The 25,941-nt window shown below is 51.9% G+C and overlaps 2 protein-coding genes across 5 annotated transcripts in view; both read left to right on the plus strand.

The window, feature by feature from the left end:
- TGM1 (transglutaminase 1) overlaps positions 1–8,212 on the plus strand; it is an 87,208-nt gene extending 78,996 nt beyond the window's left edge. The window contains exons 12-15 of the mRNA XM_060256310.1: positions 366–647; positions 3,619–3,779; positions 5,599–5,735; positions 6,410–8,212. Coding sequence (XP_060112293.1) covers positions 366–647; positions 3,619–3,779; positions 5,599–5,735; positions 6,410–6,761 — 932 coding nt within the window. The 3' untranslated portion in view covers positions 6,762–8,212. The remainder of the gene's footprint in view (positions 1–365; positions 648–3,618; positions 3,780–5,598; positions 5,736–6,409) is intronic.
- A 5,353-nt stretch (positions 8,213–13,565) lies between these two features.
- TINF2 (TERF1 interacting nuclear factor 2) lies at positions 13,566–25,938 on the plus strand. Of its 4 annotated transcripts, none has more exons than XM_060255387.1 (10): positions 13,566–13,757; positions 15,522–15,740; positions 15,876–15,977; positions 17,054–17,155; positions 18,292–18,402; positions 22,131–22,227; positions 22,342–22,507; positions 23,439–23,491; positions 25,268–25,332; positions 25,624–25,938. In XM_060255387.1, the coding sequence occupies exons 2-10, from the start codon at positions 15,525–15,527 to the stop codon at positions 25,699–25,701; spliced, it is 990 nt and encodes a 329-aa protein (XP_060111370.1). In that variant the 5' UTR covers positions 13,566–13,757; positions 15,522–15,524; the 3' UTR covers positions 25,702–25,938. The 4 variants fall into 4 exon arrangements, with proteins under 4 accessions (XP_060111370.1, XP_060111372.1, XP_060111373.1 ...); XM_060255389.1 differs by having other exon boundaries at positions 13,598–13,757; positions 25,621–25,938; XM_060255390.1 differs by having other exon boundaries at positions 13,598–13,757; positions 25,271–25,332; positions 25,621–25,938.
- The last annotated feature ends 3 nt before the right edge of the window (positions 25,939–25,941 follow it).

Consider the following 25,941-nt stretch of genomic DNA (forward strand, 5'->3'; position numbering starts at 1 on the left):
GTTTATGTCTTGCGGCTCTCAATCATCTGACGTTTCTGTCTTGCGGCACTCAAAACATCTGACGTTTATTCTATGTGGCTCTTACAAAACACAGGTTTGGCCACCCCGGCTATAAAGTATGTTCATTGGGTTGCAACTGTTTTGAATTACTGGTTTTGTTGATTTTACGTGCACTTTTTGTTGTACATCGCCTAGAGCCCAGCATTGGCCGGGATGAGGCGATTCATAAATTTAATAAATAATAATATAATAATAATAATATCTGGTCCTTCAGCTCGAGGGGTCCTTTTTGGTTCCCCTGCCTGCCAACAGATGGACCGCTACGCATCTCTAATACCCTCTCTTTGTCTCCGGCTTCTTTCCAGGATCCGAAGAAGAGCGCAAGGCGGTGGAAACGGCTGCCAAACATGGCACCAAGGCCCACATCTACAAAAACAAAGAGTGGGGAGAGGACATCTCGATGACGGTGGATACGCAAGAGGCCTACACGGGGCAAGACATCACCCTGCGGGTCAACCTGAAGAACAAGAGCAGCATGCCCCGGGATGTCTCGCTCAACCTCTTCGTGTCCGTCATGTATTACACGGGCGTGACTGGCAGCCATTTTAAGAAGGAACAGCGGCAAGTCCAGATTCCGGCAAACGGAAGTAAGGCTTTTCAACCCCACTGTGGTGTCTCTTTTAGGGTTGCCAAGCCCCAGGTGGGGGCAGGGGATCCCCCGGTTTGGAGGCCCTCCCCCCGCTTCAGGGTCGTCAGAAAGTGGGGGGAGGGGAGGGAAATGTCTGCTGGGAACTCTATTATTCCCTATATAATAGGGTTGCCAAGTCCAATTCAAGAAATATCTGGGGACTTTGGGGGTGGAGCCAGGAGACTTTGGGGGTGGAGCCAGGAGACTTTGGGGGTGGAGCTAGGAGACATTGGGGTGGAGCCAAGATCAAGGCTGTGACAAGCATAATTGAACTCCAAAGGGACCGCACACCTTTTTAAATGTCTTCCTTCCATAGGAAATAATGAAGGATAGGGGCACCTTCTTTTGGGGGCTCATAGAATTGGACCCCTGGTCCAATCCTTTTGAAACTTGGGGGGTATTTTGGGGAGAGGCACTAGATGCTATGCTGAAAATTTGGTGCCTCTACCTCAAAAAACAGGGCCTCCCCAATTCCTGAAGCAAGGAGAAAGTCTGTGATAAATTAGAAACTGCTTCTTAACCATCTATATAAGTGTGTAAATAGATATAAACATATGAAAAATAACCAGGTTATAACAAGCAAAACGTCCTCCATTGGAAGGAGATCGTGCTTGTTATTCTGTCAGGGATCGTAAATGGATGTCAATGGTGGACTGTCTATTACCCCCCCTAATGAAGACAACTGAAACGTGCTGAATACGTTGGCAATCCACGTCAGAGGGTATATTGGGATGTCTGATCACCGTAATTTGGATATATTATGGCAGGGGTGTCAAGCATGCAGCCCGGGGGCCATATCGGGCCCCTGAGCAACTGGCTATCATCTGCTTCCTTCTCCCTCTCTCTTGCTTCCTTCAACATCTCAGCTTGCTTTACAAGGTCTGCTCAATTGCACAGGAGCTACAGAGCAAAACCACGATTTTCTCCATTGGCTGAGGCTCCTCCCCCTCCTGGTTCCCTGGGGAAGGAAGGAAAGAGCTTCCTTTGCCCAGTTCCCTGGATCGCATGGCAGAAATACTAAGAAAGCACCTTTGAGACCAACAAGCGCTAATGTTTTAAGCATGTTTTAAGTTTTTTTTAACTTACTCGGGTTTGTCTGTGTCCTTTCAAAGTTTATCTCTGCTACCTCAGCTTAAATAGGTACACACATGGCCTGGCCCATCCCGACAAGGTCTCCTTTATGTCAGATCCGACCCTCATAACAAATGAGTCTAGGGTTGCCAAGTCCAATTAAAGAAAAATCTGGGGACTTTGGGGGCGGAGCCAGGAGACTTTGGGGGTGAAGCCAGGAGACATTGGGGTGGAGCCAGGAACAAGGGTGTGACAAGCATAATTGAACAGCAAGGGAGTTCTGGCCATCACATTTAAAGGGACAGGACACCTTTTTAAATGCCTTTCTTCCATAGGAAATAATGAAGGATAGGGGCACCATCTTTTGGGGCTCATAGAATTGGACCCCCTGGTCCAATCGTTTTGAAACTTGGCGGGTATTTTGGGGAGAGGCACTAGATACTGTACTAAAAATTTGGTGCATCTACCTCAAAAAATAGCCCCCCCAGAGCCCCCAATACCCACGGATCAATTCTCTATTATTCCCTATGGGAATCGTTCTCCATAGGGAATAATAGAGTGCCCAGTAGACATTTCCCTCCCCCACCCACGCTTTCTAAAGGGGGGGAGGGCCTCCTAACCAGGGAATCCCCTGCCCCCTCCCTCTCTCACACGCACAAATACTTACTAGATCATTCCTCCTGCAGAACTTTACTTGCTGTGAAAACGAAAGCAAAAGAAAGGGAGGGGCCGTTCTCCATGGAAACTATTACTGACCCTTTCCAATGAAGCCCTTCCTGTTTCCTGCGCTGCCTTAAAGGCACACATTTTACAAACGGATCAGGAGCTCTACAACTACATGATGCCTACACGCATGTTCTCCCCCCCCACTTCCGGATTTTTGGAGAGCGGGGGAGGAGGAGGCTGCAAATTCGGGGGTCCCCCGCCAGGGCGGGTGGGGTTGGGAAGCCTAAATGAGTCTGACACCCCGGTTTACGGACTTTGAAGCTTCGGAGACTTTTTGCACAAGCACTTTGTTGGTGCTGTTGTTGTGAGAACTAGGCTTGCCAATCCCCAGGTCGCAGCGGGGGTTCTTCCACTTTCCCAGGCTCCTTCCCGCCCCCAGTCAGCTGGCCAGCGGGGGAAGTCCCGCCCCCACAGCCACCATGTGACTCACCCCCTCCGGAGGCTTCAGTCTCCGATTGGAAAGGCTTCCTCTTGGGATGGTGTCTGTGTTACTTGGAAGAAGTTGGCTGCAACTCGTGAGTAGGCTTTTGCTTTTGACATGCACTGGCTGCAACTCGTGACTCACTTCAGAGTCGCCAGAAATGGGGGGGGGGAGGGAGAACGTCTGCTGAGCACTTCATTATTCCCTATGTGGAGATAGATTCTCATAGGGTATAATGGGGAATTGATCTGAGGTTTCAGGGGCTCTGGGGGAGCTGTTTTTTGAGGTAGAGGCACTGAATTTTCAGTATAGTATCTAGTGCCTCTCCCCAAAGTACCCCCCAGGGTTCAAAATGATTGGACGAGGGGGTCCAATTCTATGAGCCCCAAAAGAAGGTGCCCCTATCCTTCATTTCCTATGGAAGGAAGACATTTTAAAAGGTGTGCGGTCCCTTTAAATGTGATGGCCAGAACTCCCTTAGAATTCAATTATGCTCGTCACACCTGGCTCCGCCCCCAATGTCTCCTGGCTCCACCCCCAAAGTCTCCTGCCTCCACCCCCAAAGACCCCAGATATTTCTTGAATTGGACTTGGCAACCCTAGTGAGACCCACGGTGAGCTTACAGCCGCTTGTAAATTTTACTCGTTTGCTTCTGTCGCCTGGTTGCACGAGGCCAGGCATCTCTGTAACCCGGCTTCTGTCTCCCTCCAGCCCAGACGGTTCCGATGCTGATTTCGTACGCCGAGTACAAGCCCCACCTGGTGGACCAGGGAGCCATGAAACTCAGCATCTCTGGGAAAGTGGCCGAAACGGGTCAAGTCCTGGCGAAAGAGCACACCTTCCGTCTGCGCACTCCGGATCTCACTCTGACGGTAGGCCCAGATGCCGGCGTTTCAGGAAGTGAAAGCAGGGCTGGAAACCAGAGTGACAAGAACTGAGGGAATTCCTAGAGCTACCAGGAAGCGACAAGGGTAGCTCTAACAGTTGCCAGAAACGTTATGGTGAGATTGCCATAGATTTTCTGGTGATTGCTAGAGCCACCCTTGCCGCTTCTGGGTAACTCTAGGAATTGTCGAGAACTCTATGGCAGGGGTGGCCAACGGTCGCTCTCCAGATTTTTTTTTTGCCTACAACTCCCATCAGCCCCAGCCAGCATGGCCAATGGCTGGGGCTGATGGGAGTTGTAGGCAAAAAAAAAATCTGGAGAGCATGGCCAATGGCTGGGGCTGATGGGAGTTGTAGGCAAAAAAAAGATCTGGAGAGCTACCATTGGCCACCTCTGTTCTATGGTTTGAACTGACTGATAAATAGCTGAGGACTCATAGTTTCCTTCTCACCTTTCCACGATGATCATTGTGCACACTCCACCCCCCTGCTTTGGCCCCAGCTTCTGGCTGCTGATCAGCTGAGCAATTGTCAGGCAACCAACAGCAATTCTCCCACCAAAAATCTGTTATCCATCCCCGGACCAAGGGAGGCCAGACTAAACTCTACACGAGCCAGGGCCTTCTCAGTGGCAGCACCGATGCTATGGAATGCTCTCCCAGAGGCCACGAGAGCCCTCTCCTGACTCTGCAGGGCTTGTAAAACCGAACTCTTCCGTCAGGCCCACAACAACTAACGTGGGAGAAGGCTGCCACTGTTATGTCGCTGAACAATATCACCCGCAAGACCACTAATAGAGTATTATAAGGAACAGAGGACTGAGATATGGAGAAGCCGCCTTTGTTATGAAATCTTTTTATAGCACCTAATAATGTAGTTTTTTTTTAAGCGGCCCCATGATGCAGAGTGGTAAAGCAGCAGTACTGTGATCTGAACTCTCTGCTCACGACCCGAGTTCAATCCCGATGGAAGTTGGATTCAGGTAGCCGGCCCATGGTTGACTCAGCCTTCCATCCTTCCGAGGTCGATAAAATGAGGACCCAGCTTGCTGGGGGGGAAAGCGTAAAAGACTGGGGACGGCAATGGCAAACCACCCCGTAAAAAGTCTGCCGTGAAAATGTGAAAGCAACGTCACTCCAGATTCAGAAACGACTGGTGCTTGCACACGGGACCTTTCCTTTCCTTTTCCAATGTAGTTTTAAATTGTTTATATGTGTTTTATTCTTTTATCATTGTGTTACATTGTTTTATCATGATTGCTAGCCGCCCAGAGTCTGCTTGTGGAGTGGGCGGCATATAAATCGAAAGTAAATAAATAAAATAAAATAAAATAAGAAGGCAAACAGGAACCCTACCCTAAAGGGTTGGATTCTCTAGTTTCTCAGCTTTGATTCTCAGTTATCTCAGCTTCACAAATGTTTACTCCTGAAAGAAGAGAGAGGAATTAGAAGCAAACAGGAGACTTAAGATTTCCTTTTGCCTGTTCCTGTGAACGATACCGGAGTCTGATTTGCTCTTCCACCAATCACAGAAAGGACAACTTCGTATCTAGAAAACCAAGAAAAAAGACATCCTTGCGTGCCTTCAGTTGATGTGACTTTCTCGATGTGGAGAAAAGCAGGGTCCCTCTTTTTAAAGTTGGGTGCTCTTAAAATGTGTGGCCCAAAAAGTTTGGTCATGTGATTCCCCCTCAGGATACAAGACGGTGTCTTTGTTTGCGTGGACACAGCCCAGGGGTGTGTGTATAACTTCTTCCTGTGCTTCCCCATACGGGCCACAGCCCTCAAATTGCCTCTCTTTTCTCAGTTACTGGGCCCAGCCATCGTTGGACAAGAGACTCAAGTCCAGATTGTCTTCAAAAACCCTCTTCCAGTCACGCTGACTGCCGTTGTCTTCCACATGGAGGGGTCTGGACTTTCCACCCCCAACACCATGACAGTGGGGTGAGTAGACCTTCCGACAGCTGCCCGTCGTCACAAATCTCCAGCTCATTCCTTGCTGCCCCCATCCCCATCTGTTTCCCACCCAGAAATTTGGGTCGAAGCCTGAATACGCCGCCTCCCCTTCAGCGGTCTAACGGCATTTCCGCCTTACAAATTTCTCCCTGCACTTTTTGCATTTGTGGACCTCATGTCTAATGCACAAGCCGAAGGTCTCGCTTCGCAGTTACGCTTCCACCCACGCGGTCGTGCGCAAAGTGCCACCTAGCCACAGCTGCCTTATTGCGACCCAGTGGGGTTTTCAAGGCCAGAGGCGTTCAGAGGTGGTGTGGTGTAGTGGTGAAGTGTGCGGACCGTTAACAGAGGACCGGGTTTGATTCCCCCCCTCCTTCACTTGCACCTGCTGGATGGCCTTGGGTCAGCCAGAGCTTTCATAGGAGTTGTCCTTGAAAGGGCAGCTGCTGTGAGAGCTCTCTCAGCCCCACTCACCTCACAGGGTGTCTGTTGTGGGGGGAGGAACATATAGGAGATTGTAAGCCGCTTTGAGTCTTTGAATCAGAGAGAAAGGTGGGGTATAAATCTGCAGTCTTCTTCCTCCTCGTTCCTTCCTTCCGTCCTTTGTTTCCGGCTCCCTTCTTTTTGAAGATGCCTGACTCTCTTCCCTTCTCTCCCCCCAGGGACATTGGCCCCCACCAGACGGTGAAGATGCGCCAGACATTCACGCCACTCCGCCCGGGCCGTCGTCAGCTGGTGGCCAGCCTGGACAGCCCGCAGCTCTCCCAGGTCCACGGAGTGCTGACGATGGACGTGGCCCCAGGACCCACGCGCCCCCCGGCGACTGGTTCCCCCGTCCCCGCTCGGGCATCTCCTGGCCTTTCCCGAGACTCTCCAGGAAGGCAGCCCACCAACCGGAGCAGCCCCGCAAACACCCGTGCCTCTCCGGCACGCGGCTCCCCGGCCCGCGGGTCCCCCAATGCCCGTGGGTCGCCAGCTGCTGCCAGAAGGGATCGGACTGGGCGCCCTGTCTGAGCCAGATTCTAGGCGTTATGTACTGTGTTGTCTACGATGCTGGCAGAAATGGGAGCAAGGTGGGGGTGGGGAGGGGGAGAAGGGGTCCCCGCCTGAGCCTCAGAACCACAGCGGTGCAGTGGGGGAAAGGGCGGGGGGCAACTGGAGTGGCCCAGTCCCTGCGCACCCACCAAGAAAGACCCTCCTCCTACTGCCTCCCTTTCTGCCTTATTTACCTTAGCCCTGAGGCTGTCTTGCCCACCAGCTTGCTACCCACCCGAACACACACACACACCCTCATCTCCCTTGCTGTATGTATTCACCTGCCTGTGCCACACAGTATAACTGTAATTCACCCCTTCGGTTCCCATAAAGAACCACCCGTTCTGCCCCAAGTCCATTGGCACCAGTCCTCCCTTTGCGTTCGCTTGCTGCTTTCCCCCCATCCCTGCCTGGTTCGAAGCATCTGTCCTGTCCTGTTTTCTCACCTTCCGGCTGTCAAGAGTCCCCAAAACCTTTGGCCCTGGTTGCACTCCATCCTTTCCACCCCCTTCCAACCCCCGGCATGCTCGGTTCTGCTCCCCACAGATAACAGGCAGCTCGACAAGGCCCACTTTGGGAGAGCCAGTTTGGTGTAGTGGTGAAGTGCGCGGACTCTTATCTGGGAGAACAGGGTTTGATTCCCCACTCCTCCACTTGCACCCGCTAGCATGGCCTTGGTTCAGCCATAGCTCTGGCAGAGGTTGTCCTCGAAAGGGCAGCTGCTGTGAGAGCCCTCTCCAGCCCCACCCACCACACAGGGTGTCTGTTGTGGGGGAGGGAGGGAAAGGAGATTGTGAGCCGCTCTTCAGAGACTCTTCGGAGTGGAGGGCGGGATATAAATCCAATTTCTTCTTCTTCAACAATAGCTTTGCTGTTTTGTTTTTTTAAGCCCTTCTGAGGTGAACACAAACGAGCCACCCCTGAGCCTAGTCTTCTAAGTCTGTCCCTACCGGATCGACTGGAATTCACCCCTCCTGTACACGAAACGGGACCGGTCTTCCTCAAGAAGCTTTGGGGAGGCAAATTTGTATAGGTTAGGCTGGGGGTTTTCAAGGATGGCCATTAAGAAATGCACACACTGGGATGAAATGGAGAAAGAAAGAAAAAAGCCACCGTTAGGGTATATTGGCCGGCCATTGCCGGATTGCCTTCGCTCACGTATTTAAACGCTTGCACTTTTCAAAGAGCCGAGGCCTTCTCTGACTTGCACTGAAGCTGAGCTATTAAAGGAGTTATAGGGGGAAGGGGTGGGGGGTGGGAGGAGGGAACACACAGCCGTACGGGCGACAGCCCAACCTGGCGATTGACAAGAAGAGACCACTGTGCATTGAAACGACAAGCAAACGAACAACGCCAAGCAAAATGCTGTGATACTTTTTTTTTCATGCAAATGCAGGTATTTATTTGAAAATAAATGGTTTTTAACTCAAGACCGCGTTTTGCTTCCCTGTTGCGTGGGCTTTGAATGGATTGAAGTTTAAAAGGCCAACCGAACTTGTAAGCGGAGGGTTGGGAGCGTGAAAGTCTGTTAGATCTCCTGGAGTTGCAACCAGCGTTCCCTTGAAGCTGAGTGAGCATGAGCTAGCTCACCGTTTTTTAGCCTCCGGCTCACACGTTTTTGTTTGAGCTCAAGAAAAATGGCCCCAGAGCAAACTCATGTAGGCAGCAGCTCACCACTTTGATGCCAGTAGCTCACAAAATAGAATTTTTGCTCACAAGATTCCGCAGCTTAGAGGGAGTGTTGGTTGCAACTGATTTACGGTTTAACAAATACCTATTCCCCTGGAGAAAATGGGTAGATTCCAGGGCATAATACTCTCCTGAGCTCCCTCACCTCCCCAGGCAATAAGAACATAAGAGAAGCCATGTTGGATCAGGCCAATGGCCCATCCAGTCCAACACTCTGTGTCACATAAGAACATAAGAGAAGCCATGTTGGATCAGGCCAAAGGCCCATCCAGTCCAACACTCTGTGTCACATAAGAACATAAGAGAAGCCATGCTGGATCAGGCCAATGGCCCATCCAGTCCAACACTCTGTGTCATATAAGAACATAAGAGAAGCCATGTTGGATCAGGCAAATAGCCCATCCAGTCCAACACTCTGTGTCACATAAGAACATAAGAGAAGCCATGTTGGATCAGGCAAATAGCCCATCCAGTCCAACACTCTGTGTCACATAAGAACATAAGAGAAGCCATGTTGGATCAGGTCAAAGGCCCATCCAGTCCAGCACTCTGTGACACATAAGAACATAAGAGGAGCCATGTTGGATCAGGCCAATAGCCCATCCAGTCCAACACTCTGTGTCACACAGTGGCCAAAAAAATTATATATATGTAATATATACACATATATACACACTGTGGCTAATAGCCACTAATGGACCTCTGCTCCATATTTTTATCTAACCCCCTCTTGAAGCTGGCTATGCTTGCAGCCGCCACCACCTCCTGTGGCAGTGAATTCCACATGTTCATCACCCTTTGGGTGAAGAAGAATCTCCCCCCAAAATTCCAGGAATTTCCCAACCCATCATTGGTAACCCTAATAGGTCTGCCATAGTGGTTTCTGGGCAGTGTAGTTCGTACCCATCACATCTTTCCTCCAATCAATACTCAAGCATGAATTTACAGCTCCTGTGATGTAACTATGTAGTCTTGCATCAACTGCCAATCCCAACCTTCGTTCTAGGGTTGCCCAGTCTAATTCAAGAAATATCTGGGGGCTTTGGGGGTGGAGCCAGGAGACATTAGGGGTGGAGCCAAGATAAACGTTGTGACCAGCATAATTGAACTCCAAAGGGAGTTCTGGCCATCCCGTTTAAAGGGACGGCACACCTTTTCAATGCCTTCCTTCCATTGGAAATAATGAAGGATAGGTGCACCTCCTTTGGGGACTCATAGAATTGGACCCCCTGGGCCAATACTTTTGAAACTTGGAGGGTATTTTGAGGAGAGGTGCCAGATGCTATGCTGCAAATTTGGTGCCTCTACCTCAAAAACAGCCCCCCAGAGCCCCAGATACCCGCGGATCAATTCTTCATTATTTGCAATGCAATGGATCCCCATAGGGAATAATGGAGTGCCCAGCAGACATTTACCTCCCCCCACACACACACACTGCTTTCTGATGACCCTGAAGCAAGGGAAGGCCCTCCAAACCGGGAGATCCCCTGCCCCCACCTGGGGATTAAGCAAACCAGAAAACACAGTGTACAGGCGGATAAGAAAGCAACAAAACACTGTGTAAAGTACACACTTCGAATAAATGCTTTACATTTTTTTACTCATGCACCGCTTATTATGGCTCACATCAAATGCTCTTAACCCAATAACTATAACTTGAAGAGTCCACAGTCCTCAAACAGAGGCTTCCATTGCAAATAAAATCCAAACTGGATGCTGCAAATAATAGGTACCAAATCCTGCTGTCTTTATCTCCCTCTTGCCGGTAGATGCAGATGGTACCGTATATCCTTGAATCAATCCTGAGGTCACAGTCTGCTATTCAACAGGTGCGGCTACCCGAGTCCCAGGTTTAATTGATCGTTCATTTCCCACTTCCAATGGTATTGCAGGATGTCATTTGTGCTGCTGCTAAAGCTTTCAAAGACACTTTGGAAGAGAAATATCCAGTCAAGCAAGTTGTTAGCTAATCGGGGCTGGAACAAGTTATAAATCTACATCAAATGGCCATCTAGTATTCTAAATCCAGGAGGGTCATTGTGTCGCTTCAAGCAAAAGAACAAAGGCAGAGTCCAGTTGCACCTTTAAGACCAACAAAGTTTAATTCTGGGTGTAACAAAGAAGAAGATGATATTGGATTTATATCCCGCCCTCCACTCTGGAGAGTCTCAGAGCGGCTCACAATCTCCTTTCCCTTCCTCCCCCACAACAGACACCCTGTGAGGTAGATGAAGATATTGGATTTATATCCTGCCCTCCACTCCGGAGAGTCTCAGAGCGGCTCACAATCTCCTTTACCTTCCTCCCCCCCAACAGACACCCTGTGAGGTAGATGAAGATACTGGATTTATATCCCGCCCTCCACTCCGAAGAGTCTCAGAGCAGCTCACAATCTCCTTTACCTTCCTCCCCCACCACAACAGACATCCTGTAAGGTAGATGAAGATATTGGATTTATATCCTGCCCTCCACTCCGAAGAGTCTCAGAGAGGCTCACAATCTCCTTTACCTTCCTCCCCCACAACAGACACCCTGTGAGGTACATGAAGATATTGGATTTATATCTCACCCTCCACTCCAAAGAGTCTCAGAGAGGCTCACAATCTCCTTTACCTTCCTCCCCCCCAACAGACACCCTGTGAGGTAGATGAAGATATTGGATTTATATCCCGCCCTCCACTCCGAAGAGTCTCAGAGCGGCTCACAATCTCCTTTCCCTTCCTCCCCCACAACAGACACCCTGTGAGGTAGATGAAGATATTGGATTTATATCCCGCCCTCCACTCCGAAGAGTCTCAGAGCAGCTCACAATCTCCTTTACCTTCCTCCCCCACCACAACAGACATCCTGTAAGGTAGATGAAGATATTGGATTTATATCCTGCCCTCCACTCCGAAGAGTCTCAGAGAGGCTCACAATCTCCTTTCCCTTCCACCCCCACAACAAACACCCTGCGAGGTGGGTGGGGCTGAGAGGGCTCTCCCAGCAGCTGCTCTTTCAAGGACAACCTCTGCCAGAGCTATGGCTGACCCAAGGCCATGCCAGCAGGTCCAAGTGGAGGAGTGGGTTCTCCCAGATAAGAATCCACACACTTAACCACTACACCAAACTGTTGTATGCACGCACACAGGTATCTGAAGAAGTGTGTATGCACAAGAAGACTTATACCCAGAATAAAACTCTTGGGTCTTAAAGGTGTCACTGGACTTGAAGTGTCATCTAGTACTCTGTACACTATTACTGTGGCAATGGGAGGTCCCTGCCCCAACAACCTGGCCTCTTATGCCTTTCACAAACTTGTTTTCTCACAAATATTTGCTCATCCGATGCGGAATGATCATCTACAAAAGGGGTGGCCAAACTTACTTAACGCGGGAGCCGCACAGAATACATGTCAGATGTTTGAGAGCCGCAAGACATGAAGCATTTGAGAGCCGCGAGGCAGGCCAATAGATGGAGGGAAGGGGAGAGGTGGAAAGAAAGCAACGTTAAACGCTGCTGACAGGCTTGACTCGGAGAAGCGATTTAAAGAGACAAATGCCTTCAAGCCGGCTGACGGGGTGGTGGGGCTTCGAGACCCGCACAGTATGTGTGAAAGAGCCACAGTCCGGCCACCCCGGATCTACGATGAACTTGGATGTGATGCAACGCTCACGATGTGAAATCAACACGCGCTCAGAGAAGCATTCCGATGACTCCCACAGCTGAAGCTGCCTCCTTATTCAGATTGTCCCTTAAAAGTAGCAGTTGCGCCCTGACCCAGAGAGCCCACGCAAGCCCCTCTCATCAGCTCTCAGAAGCTAAGCAGGGTTGATTCTAGCTAGTACTTGGATGGAGGGAGACCTCCATGGAATACCAGCAGTTGGGAGGCCGGGGCAGGCTTTATTCAGCCACCTCTCTGGATATCTTCCTGGCCCCCAGTAGGGGTCAGTCACCAGAGGTCTCCATAACTCCCAGATGCACACGCACACTCACATGTACACACACAGAAACAAACAAAAAAGTGGCAACAGCGTTCTCTCGCTCACGCAGGCCACAAGTGACCTGCACTCTGCACTAGCGTTGCCAATCCCACAGGTAGGGCAGGGGATCCCCCAATTTGGAGGCCCTCCCCCTCCCGCTTCAGGGTCATCAGCAAGTGGGGGGAGGGAAATGTCTGCTGGGCACTCCATTGTTCCCTATGGAGACCGATTCCCATAGGGAATAATAGAAAACTGATCCGTGGGTATCGGGACTCTGGAGGGGCTGTTATCTGAGATAGGGGCACCAAATTTTCAGCATAGCATTCAGTGCCTCCCCCAAAATACTCTTCAACTTTCAAGAAAATTGGACCAGTGGGTCCAATTCTTTGTTGTTGTTGTTCAGTCGCACAGTCAAGTCCGACTCTTTGCGACCCCCTGGACTAAGTCACGCCAGGCCCTCCCGTCTTCCACCATCCTCCGAAGTCTGCTCAAATTCGTGTTTGTTACTGATGTAACACTGTCCAGTCATCTCATCTTTTGCCGTCCCCTTCTTCTTTTGCCTTCTGTCTTTCCCAGCATCAGGGTCTTTTCCAAGGAGTGCTCCCTTCTCATTTGGTGGCCAAAGGATTTGAGCTTCAGCTTCAGCATCTGACCTTCCAGGGAACAGTCTGGGTTGATTTCCCTTAGGACTGGCTGATTGGATCTTCTTGCAGTCCAAGGGACTCTCAAGAGTCCCAGGGTCCAATTCTATGAGCCCCCAAAGAAGGTGCCCCTATCCTTCATTATTTCCATTGGAGGGAAGGCATTTAAAAGGTGAGCAGTCCCTTCCAATGCGATGGCCAGGACTCCCTTTGGAGTTCAGTTCTGTTTGTCACAACCTTGCTCCTGGCTCCGCCCCCAAAGTCCCCAGCTATTCCTACTTTGCAACCTTAGTCTGCACCCAATGAAATTCCGAGAACCTCCAACCCACCCGTGTGTGTGGGTGCAGTCCCCAATATCGCCACCAGAGGCCGCTGCCCTTCTTTTTCAAGAAGGCAAGCGTTCGAGGCGCCTTCATCGCGGCAGGCGGAAGTGACGAAAGCGCGATGACATCACGCGCATCCCCCTAGCAACCCACCGGAAGTTCCATCGTAAATAAAACAACCGCTTGCGGTGCTGGTTGTTGAAGGCGCCGGGTCTAGACGAGGGACGTCCGAGGCAATTGGAAGCGCTTTCGGGGGAGCAACGAAGAGGAGGGAAGGGCGGCAGCGAAACGTGAGGGAGGGCGGGCGGGTTGCCCCGAGCAACGGTTGCCGGTAGCAACTGGTAGGGTTGCCACCTCCAGGTACGGGGATTCCTGGAGATTTGGGGGTGGAGTCTAGGGAGGGCGGGGACTCAGCAGGGGATATAATGCCACAGGGTGCACCCGCTTCCTCAAAGGGCTCCGTAGGTTAGAGGTCGTTTGTGATTCTGGGAGATCTCCAGCCCCCGCCTGGAGATTGGCAACTGCAGGGGCTGAGAAAGAGGACGGGGAGAGAGGGGTTAATGCCACTTGCGGCGCTCCTTTGCAGCCATTGAGGTTCCTATTAAAAGCTCTTGTTCTGCTACCAGGGGTGGGCGACGGTAGCTCTCCAGATGTGGTTTTTTTTGCCTACAACTCCCATCAGCCCCAGCCAGCATGGCCAATGGCTGGGGCTGATGGGAGTTGTAGGCAAAGGAAACTGGAGAGCTACCCTCGGCCACCCCTGTGCTATCCCAGAATGGAAGAGCCACATAGAATAAACTTCAGATGTTTGAGAGCCGCAAGACAGGAAGGAAAGAAGGCAAATAAGAGTTTTGGTGGGGGGGGAGGAGGGGGGAGAGGTGGAAGGAAAGCAGCTTTAAATGCATTCTCTGAGCTACCAGTTGGCTTGGCTGGGAGAAGTGATTTTAAAAAGACAAATGCTGTCTCTTAACCCAGCTGATGGGGCAGTGGAGGCTTCGAGAGCCACACAATATGTGCGAAAGAGCCACATGTGGCTTCTGAGCCACAGTTTCGCCACCCCTGAACATATATGAACACATGAAGCTGCCTTCTACTGAATCAGACCCTCAGTCCATCAGAGTCAGTATTGTCTACTCAGACTGGCAGCAGCTCTCCAGGGTCTCAAGCTGAGGTTTTTCACACCTACTTGCCTGGACCCTTTTTAGTTGGAGATGCCGGGGATTGAACCTGGGACCTTCTGCTTACCAAGCAGATGCTTTGCCACTTAGCCACCGTTCCTCCCCTAGAAGAGACTGGAGAACATATATATATATATGAACCTGGGACCTTCTGCTTCCCAAGCAGATGCTCTACCCCTGAGCCACCGTCCCTCCCCTGACCAGCAGTGGCTCTCCAGGGTCTCAAGCTGAGGTTTTTCATGCCTACTTGCCTGGACCCTTTTTAGTTGGAGATGCCGGGGATTGAACCTGGGACCTTCTGCTTACCAAGCAGATGCTTTGCCACTTAGCCACCATCCCTCCCCTAGAAGAGACTGGAGAACATATATATATATGAACCTGGGACCTTCTGCTTCCCAAGCAGATGCTCTACCCCTGAGCCACCGTCCCTCCCCTGACCAGCAGTGGCTCTCCAGGGTCTCAAGCTGAGGTTTTTCATGCCTACTTGCCTGGACCCTTTTTAGTTGGAGATGCTGGGGATTGAACCTGGGACCTTCTGCTTCCCAAGCAGATGCTCTCCCACTGAGCCACCATCCCACCCCGTCTTCTCTTGTTTTTTCTTCTGGGTTTTTTTATAAGTAAGATACGAGGAGGTTTTATTCCATTGTTTGTATCTGAAGAAGCACACCAAATCTTATACCCAAAATTAAACCGGGTTGTTCTCCAAGGTGCCAACTGGACTCAAACGTCCCCCGCCCCCACATGCTTGTGAAGGGAGAAGCAGCTGTGTTGGGGAAAGGAGAAGGGGAGTCAAAGGGGCGGGGCCTGGCTGAGGGGGTGGGGCTTGAGGGCAGAGGCTTTAGGAAACAAGGCACGAAGAGGGGGACCCCTGTTTTAAATGGGGGAGGGCAGGGAACAGCGGGGTTAACGCTGACCCCCAACCACCGCTCTTGTTTTCTCCTCTCAGGCAATGGCCGCCAACACGGCGGGCGTGGAGGAGGCAGCGGCTCTCGATCCCTACATGGCCCTGCGGCTGGTAGCCGCCGCCGCGTGGCACACGGTCCGGGAGCACCGGATCCAGGACTTCTCCTGCGTGTTGGCTCTCTTGGAGGCCGTGGAGGACGCGGCCCCTGACTTGGTTCACTACCGGCACCTGGCCAAGTTGCGTCTTGGCCTCCAGGCCCAGGTGAGGCGGGAGGCGGCCTGTCTGGCTGTGCCGCTTTTAACGCCAGGCTGGAGAGGAAATCCTGGGTGAGATCTCGCCCGGCTTCGAGCGATTCTCCCGCGGTGCTTTGCTTCTCAGCCGCTCTCCTTTGCTCAGGTAATAATGAACATGCTGCGGGAGGAAGAGGCGGATGGCAAAATCTACAGCGCTGTTGACAGATACTTTCCAGAGCGAGAGCCGCCACCCCACCCCAAAGCTGTGAGTACCTGGCAGTCTTGATCGTCCGGCTTCCTCTCTGCTGCTGTGAGCTGCCCACCCCCCAGGGCTTTTTTTTTTGGAGCAGGAACTCCTTTGCATAGGAGGCCATGCCCCCCTGGTGTAGCCAGTACTCCTGGAGTTTACAGGACGCCCTGTACAAAGAGCCCTGCAAGCTCTTGGAGGACTGGCTACATCGGGCCAGCTTCCAGAGGGGATTGGATAAAAATATGGAGCAGAGGTCCCTCAGCGGCTATTAGCCACGGCATTTTATTGGAACTGTCTGGGGCAGTGATGCTCTGTATTCTTGGTGCTTCGGGGGGCAGCAAAGTGGGAGGGCTTCTAGCCCCACTTGTGAACCTCCTGATAGCACTTGGGGATTTTTTTGGCCACTGTGTGACACAGAGTGCTGGACTGGATGGGCCACTGGCCTGATCCAACGTGGCTTCTCTTATGTTCTTATGTGACACAGAGTGTTGGACTGGATGGACCATTGACCTGATCCAACATGGCTTCTCTTATGTTCTTATGTGACACAGAGTGTTGGACTGGATGGACCATTGACCTGATCCAACATGGCTTCTCTTATGTCCTTATGTGACACAGAGTGTTGGACTGGATGGGCCAATGGCCTGATCCAACATGGCTTCTCTTATGTTCTTATGTGACACAGAGTGTTGGACTGGATGGGCCAATGGCCTGATCCAACAGGGCTTCTCTTATGTTCTTATGTGACACAGAGTGTTGGACTGGATGGGCCAATGGCCTGATCCAACAGGGCTTCTCTTATGTTCTTATGTGACACAGAGTGTAGGACTGGATGGGCCAATGGCCTGATCCAACAGGGCTTCTGTTATGTTCTTATGTGACACAGAGTGTTGGACTGGATGGGCCTTTGGCCTGATCCAACATGGCTTCTCTTATGTGACACAAAGTGATGGACTGGATGGGCCACTGGCCTGCTCCAACATGGCTGTTCTTATGGCCTAATACACAAAGGAGTTTCGCTGCAAAAAAAAAAAAAAAGCCCTGACACCACCACCACCCCGCTTACCCCCCTGCTTCTTCCGTCCCAACAGACCACTCATGATTTGAAATTAGTGCGGGTGGCCCGGGAGAACTTCCGGGATCTGGTGCTGGGTTTGCTGAGTGACCAAAGACAACGGGAGACCTACGTGCAGGTAAGTTGAGCCTGAGAAATGAACAGGGCTGTGGCTGAATGGTAGAGCATCTGTTTAGCAGGCAGAAGTCCCCAGGTTCGATCCCTGGCATCTCCAGTTGAAGGATCGGGCAGAAGGGGATGGGAAAGACCTCAGCCTGAGAACTGGGAGACTAAAGGAGAAGGGCTGTGGCTCAGTGGCAGAGCTTCTGCTTGGCATGCAGAAGGTCCCAGGTCCAATCCCCGGCATCTCCAGTTGAAGGACCAGGCCGTAGGTGAAATGAAAGGCCTTTGCCTGAGACCCTGGAAAGAAGCCGCCAGTTTAAGTATATTGTACTGACCGGGATGGTTCCTGTATAAGACAGCCTCATGTGTTCTGGTGAAGAGCCAGGGCTCAGTAAGATATCTGCTTGGCACGCAGAAGGTCCCAGGTTTAAATCCCTGGTATCTCCAGCTGAAAGGATCAGACAGTAGCTGATGTGAAAGACTTCTGCCTATCACCCTGGAGAGCTGCTGCCAGTTCAAGAGAGAAGTTTTAATTGTTTTAACCAGGTTTCCCTCTAAGCTGGGTTTAGAGGCCAACCAAACTTGTAGCGGAATGTTGGGAGCGTGAAAGTCTGTTAGATCTCCCGGTGTTGCAACCGGTGTTCCCTCTAAGCTGAATTAATGTGAGCTAGCTCACAGATTTTTTAGCCTGCGGCTCACGAATTTTTGTTTGAACTCAGGAAAAATGGCCCCAGAGCAAACCAATGTACACAGCAGCTCACCACTTTAATGCCAGTAGCTCACAAAGTAGAATTTTTGCTTACGAGACTCCACAGCTTAGAGGAAGTAAGCTAAGCCCCTGAGCCCCCATTTAAGGAGAGGATGGTTTATAAATCAAACATGTAATAATAACAAATAAGGCGACAAGCCTGATTTTGATGGACCACTGGTCTGATTTGGTAGAAGGCATTTTTCCATGTTCGTGTGGCAGGAGTGAGGGTGGGGAATACCCTGAGAGGAAGCTCTGGGCAGGCTGGGGGGGGTGGGATGGGGGCAGCTGTTTGATTCCTTCGTTTGGGTCAGGCAACGCTGGGCCGTGCTTGCAGAACGTTAAGAGACCGTGCAAAATTTGGTAGACCTTTCAGTGTGAGCCAATAGACTCTTTTCTCGCAGAAGCACTTGGAAAACGACTACGGGAAAACCTTCCAGAGCGTCGTGGAAGAGCTCTTCTACGATTACCTGTGGCAGCTGGAGACCACTCTGCCCGCGCCCCATTTCCAGCAGGTAGGAGTTGGGAGCGATGTGTTTCCCGGGCCCTGATCGTGCCCTCTTAGGCCTTCTCTCCTGCTGTCTGCAGCACTTCAGGGACGGGCTGTAACTCAGCGGCAGTGTTCGCGTTTTGCATGTCCCAAGGTCAGTTCCCCGGTGATGCCGGGAAACAAAGATCTGCAACAGGAGAGCTGACAAAAAAAACCCGCAGCCAGATTAACGCAGCCGTGTGGAGCGGATGGTCCCGGGCTGGATGGACTCAAGCGGAAGGGATTGCTGTCTCTGAATAGCCGAAAGCGAATTAAAATACTCCGGTTTTGCAGCTGGTCGACGGGTTGGAGAAAGACAGAAAGGGAGGGAAACAGGCCCGAAAGCCAGGATTTTAAAAGTTGGGGAGGGGGCATATTAATTAATTTATTTTATTTATTGCACTTGTATCCCACCCACCCCAAACGGGCTCAGGGTGGCAAAAAAGTCAGGGGACACTTAACAGCTCCTCTCCCCTGGCCATCATGGCTCTGACCCACAGCGCCTGACCTTCCCTTCTGCCCCCCCCCCCACAACCACCTAAGGCAGGGCTGGCCAACGGGAGCTCTCCAAATGTTTTTTTTGCCTACAACTCCCAGCAGCCCCAGCCAGCATGACCGATGGCTGGGGCTGATGGGAGTTGTAGGCAAAAAAAACATCTGGAGAGCTACCATTGGCCAGCCCTGCCCTAGGGGCTAGCAGAGGTTGGAAGCTGGGAACTGTGAGGCTGTCCCCTCCCTCCCCAGTGATCTAAATGACACGGGAGGGATAACAAGTGGCCGCCACTGCCCCTCCACACCATTGCAAGGTCTTGGGGGAGCAGCAGCTGCTCCTCACGGGGAGGAGGGGGAGCCCCCAGTCTCTCAGCTTTTACACCCACGGTGGGGGAAGGGGAAGGTCAGGGACACCCGAGTTGGGGCACCCAACAGGAAGTCGGGGCAGGGCCCCAATAGGCCTCCCTGTAGCTACCTGCCTGGAGGGAAAAGACTTAAAAGCCCTGTGTAAATCTGAGAACTATGGAATGCAAGGCTTTTTTGCAGCAGCAGCAGGAACTCCTTTGCATATTAGGCCACACACTCTGGAGAGCCAGTTTGGTGTAGTGGTTAAGTGCACATAAGAACATAAGAGAAGCCATGTTAGATCAGGCCAATGGCCCATCCAGTCCAACACTCTGTGTCACATATATATATATACACACACACACTGTGGCTTAATAGCCACTGATGGACCTCTGCTCCATCAGTGTGCGGACTCTTATCTGGGAGAACCGGGTTTGATTCCCCACTCCTCCACTTGCACCTGCTGGAGTGGCCTTGGCTCAGCCATAACTCTGGCAGAGGTTGTCCTTGAAAGGGCAGCTGCTGTGAGAGCCCTCTCCAGTCCCACCCACCTCACAGGGTGTCTGTTGTGGGGGGAGGAAGGGAAAGGAGATTGTGAGCCGCTCTGAGACTCTTCGGAGTGGAGGGCGGGATATAAATCCAATATCTTCTTCTTCTTCTTCTTGGATGCAGCCATTCCTTCTGGAGTTTACAGCAGGCCCTGTACGAAGAGCCCTGCAAGCTCTTGGAGGACTGGCTACATCACAGGTGTGTGGCCTAATAGGCGAAGGAGTTCCTGCTACAAAAAAAAGCCCTGATGAAAGGTAACCCATTATTTACATCATTTATAGCTCCTCTTTCTCCCTGTTAGGGACACAAACTGAATGACATTGTTCCCTTTTCCTCCATTTTTATCCTCACAACAACCCTGCGGGGTAGGTTGGACTGCAAGTGTGTGACTAGCCCAAGGCCGCCCAGCCAGCTTCTGTGATGAACGGTAGATTTAAAATCAGGTCTCCCAGATCGTTGTCCAAAACTCTAACCGCTACGCTGCAGATACTCGTATTGTGTGTATGTACAAAAGTATGCATAAAATCCAAACAGCAATGCCAAGAAAGGTCAAACTAGAGACACAGAACTGCATGACTTGTAAGAGAATGCAGAAGTTTCAGCCGCAGTCAGGTAAGGACGGACTTTGACAAGGTTCAAAAAGCGGAACCTGGATTTCAGACTCCGGCTTCGGAAATTGCGTGTCACCTGTAGTAACGCTAAGGACTTTGAAAAGGTGGCATAAACACACTGTAAATAAGGAAACAGAACTGTAATTACATCCTTAACCCAGGACTAGCTCTTACAGCTGAAGTCAAAAGTTCAACCTTCCCTCTCTGGGCGTAGCTTGAAATTCAGCTCTGTCTTGTATCTAGTTTGATCTTTCTTGAGACGTGACTGCTTGGGGGAAAAAAATCAGAAATAAACCATTTTCCCCCAGACTCTTCCCCTCCCCCTCGGTTTTTCCAGTGGAAATGCGGGGAAACACTGATACAGCATTAGAAAATCCAATGCTTTTTTTTCCCCCTGGAAGGAATGTGATGTTCTTTAAGACCAGTTTTACAAACTCAATTTACATGGAGTCGGGACGGTCTTAACAAAATCCAGCATAAAAAACGACTGCCCCTGTATGTACTGTGGGCATACGCAGCATATTTTCATGGGCATATTTGTTTGCACGTGAGTACAGATTGTCCACTGTAAATTTGCGATAAAATATATAGCTCCCGAGCATTCCCAGGGGGGCCATGTTGGGGACCCCTGTTCTAGATCCAGAGGAGGTCCCCTTTGCCCCCTTCACCGCCTGGATCCGAAGCCAAGCAGGCAGCTGCTAAACTAGAGCACAGCCTTCTCTTTCAGAGTTTTGTCTTGCGCTGTCTCTGGTGATGGCTGACTTAAGAACAAATATAAGAACATAAGGGAAGCCGTGTTGGATCAGGCCAATGGCCCATTCAGTCCAACACTCTTGTGTCACATAAGAGAAGCCCTGTTGGATCAGGCCAGTGGCCCATCCAGTCCAACACTCTGTGTCACATAAGAACATAAGAGAAGCCATGCTGGATCAGGCCAATGGCCCCTCCAGTCCAACACTCTGTGTCAAACAGTGGCCAAAAAAAACCAGGTGCCACCAGGTCCACCAATGGGGCCAGAACACTAGAAGCCCTCCCACTGTTGCCCCTTCCAAGCACCAAGAATACAAAGCATCACTGCCCCAGACATAAGAACATAAGAGAAGCCATGTTGAATCAGGCCAAGGGCCCCTCCAGTCCAACACTCTGTGTCACATAAGAACATAAGAGAAGCCCTGTTGGATCAGGCCAATGGCCCATCCAGTTCAACACTCTGTGTCACACAGTGGCCAAAAAACCCAGGTGCTATCAAGAGGTCCACCAGTGGGGCCAGGACACTAGAAGTCCTCCCACTGTTGCCCCCCTCAAGCACCAAGAATACAGAGCATTACTGCCCCAGACAGAGAGTTCCATCTATCCACTGTGGCTAATAGCCACTGAGGGACCGCTGCTCCATATGCTTATCCAATCCCCTCTTGAAGCTGGCGATGCTTGTAGCCGCCGCCACCTTCTGTGGCAGTGAATTCCACATGTTGATCACCTGTTGGGCGAAGGAGGACTTCCTTTTATCCGTTCTAACCCGACCGCTCAGCAATTTCATGGCGTGCCCACGAGTTCTCGTATTGTGAGAAAGGGAGAAAAGCTTCTTTTTCTACCTTCTCTATCCCGTGCACAATCTTGTACAACTCTATCCGGTCACCCCTCGGTCACCGTTTCTCCAAGCTAAAGACCTGCCCCGACAAAGTCTGGAAAAGCCCCAATTCTGCGTTTCCCTCTCCAGTTGCTGAAGGCAGCTCACACGCCGGATCTCAGCCAGTCTTCTCCCGATCCCACCATCCTCTCCAGATACCTCTCAGACATGGGCTACCAGACCACAGGTGGGTACGCGGGGGCTGCAGCGAGAGCCACCAATCATTCCATCTCCCCCCCTCTCCCCAATTCAGTCCCTTCCAGGCCCTCACAACCACCAGCAACATGTTTCTTTTCCCCAGAGTTCCCTGCCCCTCCGAGCTCTCCCGGTCAGTCCAGACCCTCGTGCCAGAGTGAGGACCAGCAGCAGCAGCAGCAGCCACCGGAGACATCCGAGGCCAGCAGGCAACCCATGAACCTGCGGAGGAGCAGAAGAAAGAGGAGCTGCCCGCCCTCTGCTCCGGAACTGTAAGCATCTCCCAGCCCTGCCTTCTCTGCCCACTCCCGCTGCTGCACTAATCCTGCTCACTGCAGCCTCTCTTAACCCTTTAAATCCCCCTCCCCTCAGACAAAAACCTGAGACCTGGTTTGGTGTAGTGCTGAAGTGTGTGGACTCTTATCTGGGAGAACCGGGTTTGATTTCCCACTCCTCCACTTGCAGCTGCTGGGATGGCCTTGGGTCAGCCAGAGCTCTTGCTAAGTGGTTAAGTGCGCGGACTCTTATCGGGGAGAACCGGGTTTGATTCCCCACTCCTCCACTTGCAGCTGCTGGAATGGCCTTGGATCAGCCAGAGCTCTTGTTAAGTGGTTAAGTGCGCGGACTCTTATCAGGGAGAACCGGGTTTGATTCCCCACTCTTCCACTTGCAGCTGCTGGGATGGTCTTGGGTCAGCCATAGCTCTTGCTAAGTGGTTAAGTGCGCGGACTCTTATCGGGGAGAACCGGGTTGGATTCCCCACTCCTCCACTTACAGCTGCTGGAATGGCTTTGGGTCAGCCATAGCTCTTGCTAAGTGGTTAAGTGCACAGACTCTTATCTGGAAGAACCGGGTTTGATTCCCCACTCCTCCACTTGCAGCTGCTGGAATGGCCTTGGGTCAGCCAGAGCTCTTGCTAAGTGGTTAAGTGCACGGACTCTTATCTGGGAGAACCGGGTTTGATTCCCCCCTCCTCCACTTGCAGCTGCTGAGATGGCCTTGGGTCAGCCATCGCTTTCATAGAAGCTGTCCTTGAAAGGGCAGCTGCTGTAAGAGCTCTCTTAGCCCCTCCTACCTCACAGGGTGTTTGTTGTGGGGGGATGGGGGGAAGGTAAAGGAGATTGTGACCGCTCTGAGACTCTGAGATTTAGAGTATGGGGGAGGGGGATATAAATCCAAAATCATCTTCTCTTCCAATTTCAGGAATTCCCCGGGGAACCACACCAGCTCCCTGTTGCCGGGCATCCAGGAGACAGGTAGGTTCTGTAACTTCTGTGTTATAGAAGCCGCCCTGTAGCTAGGGGCCGTGGGGGGGAGGAGGCCTTTGAAAACATGCAGGAGGCTGGGGACTACTCCTGCTCCCCCTCCTGCGGGATTTGGACTCTACCGATCAGCTGGTTCGTGGACCCTCGCAATGGCATGGGAGGGGTAGCAGCTGCTCCCATTTATTTATTTTATAGCAGGAGTGGCCAATGGCAGCTCTCCAGTTTTCTTTGCCTACAACTCCCATCAGCCTCAGTCATCGGCCATGTTGGCTGGGGCTGATGGGAGTTGTAGACAAAAAAAAAATCTGGAGAGCTACCGTTGGCCACCCCTGCTGTATAGAATTATGCCGTTACGCTGACCATTACTGGGTTCCCGCCCCCCCCCCCAGCTGTTTAATTCAGGTATACCCTGCCTTTCTCCCCTATGGGGATCAATACTCCCTCTAAGCTGTGGAAGGTCATGTGAGCAAAAAATCTACTTCGTGAACTACTGGCATTAAAGTTAGGAGCAGCTGCCTAAACTACCTTGCTCCGGGGCCATTTTTCCTGAGCGAAGACAAAAAGGTGTGAGCCGGAGGCTTAAAAAAACCCTGCAAGCTGGCTCACACTTAACTCAGCTTAGTGGGAACACTGATTGGCGACCCGAAACAGCTGACATCATTCTCCTCTCCTCTTTTTTTATTCTCACGATGACCCTGTCAGGCTGAGGTTTGCACAGCATTGGGGAGCGGCTGGCCCCAGCATTTTGCAGGGAAGTCTGTTCGGAGCGTCTTTCCTAGCATGTGGATCAGCCCCTCTTCTTAGCGCAGCAGCCACTTCTCCCCCACCCACCCCCCTGTGTCTCTGTTTGGCTGTTCTCTTTCCTCAAAACTGTCTTCTTTCTAGCAAGCAGGTGAAGGGAGACGGATTGTCAAGGGGAGCTAGTTCTGGGCACTTTATTTGTTCATTTATTCCCAAGGCCTTTTTTTTTGTAGCAGGAGTTCCTTTGCATATGAGGCCACACCTCCGTGATGTAGCCAATCCTCCAAGAGCTTACAGAGCTCTTGAGCTCTTACAGGGCCTACTATAAGCTCCAGGAGGATTGGCTACATCAGGGGGCGTGGCCCAGGGGTGGAATTCTAGCAAGAGCTCTTTTGCATAGGAGGCCACATCTCCCTGATGTAGCCAATCCTCCAAGAGCTTACAGGGCTCTTAGTACGGGGCCTACTGTAAGCTCCAGGAGGATTGGCTACATCAGGGAGGTGTGGCTTAATAAGCAAAGGAGTTCCTGCAACAATAAAAGCCCTGTTTATTTCCTTCATTTACACCTTGCCTGTCTCCCTAGCACGGAACCCAGGGGATTAGCATTGCTCTCTCCTCCGTGTTATCCTCACCGCAACCCTGTGAAGTAGGCTAAGGCCAGGAGCGGGTGACTGGCCAAAGGTCACTCGCAGCAAGCTTCCCTGGCTGTGCGGAATCGAACCCGGGTCTCCCAGATCCAATCAGAAAGGGCATGGGGTTTCACAGCCAGGCACTTGAGGAGTAATGTTGAGGGCGGAGCCTAAGTGGCGAGGGCAGATCCTGCATTCCCCCTCAGCCCTCCCCTCCCGAAGCTCCACCTGGCATCTCTCAAAGGTTTCCTCCCCAGAAGGACAGGAAAAAGACTTTGGTATCCCTCAGGGTCCTAAATCACCCTGGATCCCGCCCCCTGGGGGAGATGCGGCTTGGGGGGACAGCCGATCCAGCCAGGCCAAGCGCCCCCCACCCCCAACTCTGCCGTTCTCTTAGCAGGCGAAAGTGAAGACATTGTGGCAGATTCCAGCGGTGAAGGGGAGAGCTCCCCTTTCAAGAAGGTGAGGCCAGATCTGGGGGGAAGCTGTGGAGGAGAAGGGCCCCACGAAGGCAAAGGAGATCAGGAGGGGCCTGAAGGAAGCTGCGGGTGGGAAGGGCAGAAACAGCTGATGGGTGGGGGGGGGAGGGCCAGAAGGTGGACCTGGCTGTTCCGGAAGCCTGGCAGGCACACCGGTCACGCGAGAGGACAAGGCCTGGCCTGGTTGGGGCACCCCGGGGCTAAAGGGGCACAAGCTCAGTTGGGGGGCGGGGGGAGGCTCCAAGCACTGATGACCCTCCGTTTCCTCCAGTAGAGCGAGTACCAACGCACCTGCCACAACACCCTCATCCCTACCTTCCGGGATCGCCCGGAGGACTCCGGGAGCGAGTGAGCGAGCCTCCCGTTTCTTCGCTTGGACACTCAGCTGCCCCTCGACCGAGAAAGTCCGTTCCTCGACCGAGAAAGTCCGTTTCTCTCCTCCTCGCCCTCTCTCGGAGAGGCGATGCTCGAGCCGGCGGGGAAGCGCCTGCCCGAGACCTGCCTGCCTGCCTCCGCTTGACGCACACACACAGCTTGGGCCGCCCCTTCCGAGCTTTATTATAATTTCCAGTAAAGACTGTGAACCCCGTTG

The sequence above is a fragment of the Heteronotia binoei genome, chromosome 15 (genome assembly GCF_032191835.1).
Source record: "Heteronotia binoei isolate CCM8104 ecotype False Entrance Well chromosome 15, APGP_CSIRO_Hbin_v1, whole genome shotgun sequence".
Taxonomy (NCBI): Eukaryota; Metazoa; Chordata; class Lepidosauria; order Squamata; family Gekkonidae; genus Heteronotia; species Heteronotia binoei.